The sequence below is a fragment of the Penaeus monodon genome, chromosome 11 (genome assembly GCF_015228065.2).
Source record: "Penaeus monodon isolate SGIC_2016 chromosome 11, NSTDA_Pmon_1, whole genome shotgun sequence".
NCBI lineage: Eukaryota > Metazoa > Arthropoda > Malacostraca > Decapoda > Penaeidae > Penaeus > Penaeus monodon.
In genome coordinates, this window is record NC_051396.1 from 45,342,164 (window position 1) to 45,346,109 (window position 3,946).

Consider the following 3,946-nt stretch of genomic DNA (forward strand, 5'->3'; position numbering starts at 1 on the left):
CGTACGTGTCTGCGTGGGCGTGCGTACGTGTCTGCGTGGGCGTGCGTACGTGTCTGCGTGGGCGTGCGTACGTGTCTGCGTGGGCGTGCGTACGTGTCTGCGTGGGCGTAGAAGATTTCTACTGTTAGTCCAGATTTCCTAATGTGACGTTTTTCCGTCCTTGGTGGGTCCGTTTGTGCGGGTGTGGGTGGGTGTGGGTGTGTGGGTGGGTGTTGGTGTGTAGAGGGTGTGTGGAGGGTGTGGATGGGTGTGGGTGGAGAGTGTGGATGGGTGTGGGTGGAGGGTGTGTGTGTGTGTGGGTGTGTGGGTGGGTGTGGGTGGAGGGGGTGTGGGTGTGGGTGTAGAGGGTGTGTTGGTGGCTGTGGGTGGGTACGTTTATGCGGGTGTGGGTGTGGTGGGTGTGGGTGTATGGGTGGGTGTGGGTGGAGGGGGGAAGGGTGTGTGTGAATGGGTGGGTATATGTGTGGGTGAATGTGGGTATATGGGTGAAGGTGTGGGTGGATATATGTGTAGTTGTGTCTATTTGGTGTGTGTGTGTGTGTGTGTGTGTGTGTGTGTGTGTTGTGTGTGTGTGTGTGTGTGTGTGTGTGTGTGTGTGTGTGTGTGTGTGTGTGTGTGTGTGTGTGTGGGCGGGTGCGTATGTGCAAATAGGTGTGGATAGACCGATGGAATAATAATACGTGAGTAATAAGGGAATAAGGGAATAAATAAAAAAAAAAAAAAAAAAAAAAAAAACGAAAAATGAAAGATGAAAAAAAAACTATGAATAAATAATCCCGAAAAAGTGAATGAAAATGAGATCGTGAATGTAAGTGTGAATAAATGAGTTTAAAATATGAGAAAAGAAGTGGTAAAAAAAAAATAAAAATAAAAAAATAAATAAATAAAAATAAAAATAAATGAAATAGTGAATAAATACGTGAATGAGATGAATAAATAAGTGATAGGTAAATTAATATATATAAAAAAATGAGTGAATGAGGTCATAAAACATTGAATAAACCAGACAGAGACAGAGTGTGTGAGTAAATAATCGAAAAAAAAAACATATGAATAAATAATGAATAAATGGGTGAGTGTGTGCGCGATCCTGCTTGAACTAGATCACGAATGCAGAATAAACACATAAAAAAGGACCAAAAGAAGAAGAAGAAGAAGAAGAAGAAGAAGAAGACGAAGAATGAAGAAATAAAAAAAAAAAAAAAGAAAAAAAACACCAACAATAATGTTTGTAGAAGGAACTGGTCAAATTTTCGTACAAATGCGACGTCATTTTGTTATCTAAGAGCTGGACTGAGGATTCTTATACTCTTGTGAAAGAGAGAGGGAGGAGAGAGAGAGAGAGAGAGAGAGGGAGAGGGAGAGGGAGAGGAGGAGAGAGAGAGAGAGAGAGAGAGAGGAGGGAGAGGAGAGGGAGAGAGAGAGAGAGATGAGAGAGAGAGAGAGAGAAGAGAGAGAGAGAGAGAGAGAGAGAGAGAGAGGGAGAGGGAGAGGGAGAGGGAGAGGGAGAGGGAGAGGGAGAGGGAGAGGGAGAGGGAGAGGGAGAGAGAGAGAGAATGAGAGAGAGAGAGAGAGAGAGAGAGGAGAGAGGGGGGGGGGAGACAGACAAATATACAGATAGACGAAACAGATGTAGACAGAGACAGACAGAAAAAAACAGACGAAGTAGAGACAGACAGACTGACAGACTGACAGACTGAGACTCAAGCCTTAGACTGTAAGACCACCTGAGCCCATAACACTGGACTTCTCTTCTCTTCTCTTCTCTTCTCTTCTCTTCTCTTCTCTTCTCTTCTCTTCTCTTCTCTTCTCTTCTCTTCTCTTTCTTTTCCATTCTCCCTCCTTCCCTTTCCTATATTTTTCCTTTATTTCCTTTCCTTCCCTTCCCTCCTTCCGATATATCTTCCCTCTTCTTTCTCTCTCACTTCCCTCTTTCCCTCTCCTCTCCCTTCTCCTCTTTTCCTTCTCTCTTCCTCCCACTCCTTTCTCTCTTCATTTAACTCCATTTTTCTCCTTTTCTCTTTCCTCTTCTCCATCACTCTTCCCTCTGCCTCTCTCTTTCTCTCTCCTCCCCTTTTTATTTGCTCCTACTCCTCTCTCTCTTCCCTTTTCCTTGTGCCCCCTCCTCCACTTTCCTCTTTCTCTTTCCTTTCCCACCCCTCTCCCTCTCCCCATCTCTCCTCCCTCCTCTCCTCCCTTTCCCCCTCCTTTTCTCCTCTCCTCTCTTTCCTCCTCCTTTTCTCCTCTCTTGCCTCCTTCCTCTCTCTCTCTCCTCTCCTTTCTTCCTCTCCTTCCTTTTTCCTCTCTTTACTCCTTCCTCCCTCTCTCTTCACCTCCCTTCCCCCCTCCTCCCCCTCCTTTCCTCCCCCTCCCCCTCCTCTCCTCCCTTTCCCTCCTCTCCTCTCCTCTCCTCCACTCCCCCCTCCTCTCCCTGGTCCCTCTTCTCCAAGTACAGCAAATAAAGATGACACGACGCCTTCGCAACCACAAACACGAATGAATTAACACATGTCGAAGGAGAAAATATGTGTACGATTTTTGTTCTTAAAAACCACGACATAAACATTTTATACATACGTACGAATGCACATATATATGTATATGGTATTTGTATTAATGTATATATATATTTTTTTTTTTTGTAAAACATTGTGAGTTCTTCAACTTACCTTGAAACTGTGCGTCGGACATCGAGCTGAAGGCGAGCATTTGCAAGACCAAGAGGCCAAGAGTCACCGTCCAGCTACGCCCACATGGAGGGTGGGCGCGAGTGCGGGCGGCCGAACATCGGTCGCTAAACGGCGGAGGAGCAGTCGGACGAGAGGCTTTAGGCCTGCATTGAGAGACAGTCGTAGGGCAAGAAACACCTGTTGTTGGCATCGTCCGAACATCTGTCACGTCACGAAAACTTTGAGTTCTCCCTGAAATTCCATTTTCATTGCGGGTAGAAAATGGGAAGCTCCCGTTGCCTTGGAGACGAACGCAAGAATCCTTCCGGCGAAGAGATGAGGTCGGGGATGAGGATGCCGAGGCCTCGCTGGCTCTCCTTCTCGAATGTTCTTGAGCGGCCGAGGAGAAAGGCTGGTCGAGGAGCCGGAGAGGGCTCGTCGTCGACGCCATCTTGAGGGCAACGTATGTGTGGTCTGTGGGGAGGAAAGAAACGCCACGTTAGGATAGAACCGGTGACTAAATAAGACGATGCTCATTTGTTCTTTAATTTTACGATTTAGGGATATATATTAAAGTCGTCCTTATACTTTAACCACCACTATTTTCATTGTTTTCATTACCATCATTGTGACTGTTTTCTGTTTCATCCTTATGATGATTATCATTATTTATCACTATCGCAGCCACATTCATTATTTTTTATCATTCTCTTTGTTATCATCTTCCCTCTCCCTCCCTTCAGCAGATATTCCTGAATTTAATGATCATTATTGAACATTATCATTATGATCCTATTCCTGTTCATTATGGTATTTTATCATCAATATCTTTATCATCATCATCCCTCTCCCTCCGCCTTCGGAATTTACTTATCATTATTAATCATTATCATCACTATCCTTTACCATTATTAACCATTATCTTCACCATCATCATTTATCATCTTATTATCATTCATCATAATCATCATTATCCCTATTGTATTCATCTAAATTCTTTATCATCACTCTCTTTATCATTATCATCCCACATGCGAAATTAACTTTATCTTATTTGTTTTATTTGTTTATCTATTCAATATGCATCATTTTCATCATTATCACATCACACTCTTTATCATTCATTATCATCCCTCTCTTTATCATCACCATCCCTTTTGCGGAATTAACATGTCTGTTTATTTATTCATTGTTTACCATTATCATCATTATCCTCATCACACTCTTCATCACTCATTCTCATGCCTCTCTTTATCATCACCATCCCTCATAAAACT

At 43.6% G+C, this 3,946-nt stretch overlaps 1 protein-coding gene across 1 annotated transcript in view; it reads right to left on the minus strand.

The window, feature by feature from the left end:
- The window catches only part of LOC119578982 (BMP-binding endothelial regulator protein-like), a gene marked incomplete in the record, with an annotated part of 108,766 nt that overhangs the window by 83,768 nt on the left and 21,052 nt on the right, over window positions 1-3,946 (minus strand). Inside the window, 1 exon segment of the mRNA XM_037926672.1 lies at window positions 2,670-3,143. Coding sequence (XP_037782600.1) covers window positions 2,670-3,120 — 451 coding nt within the window.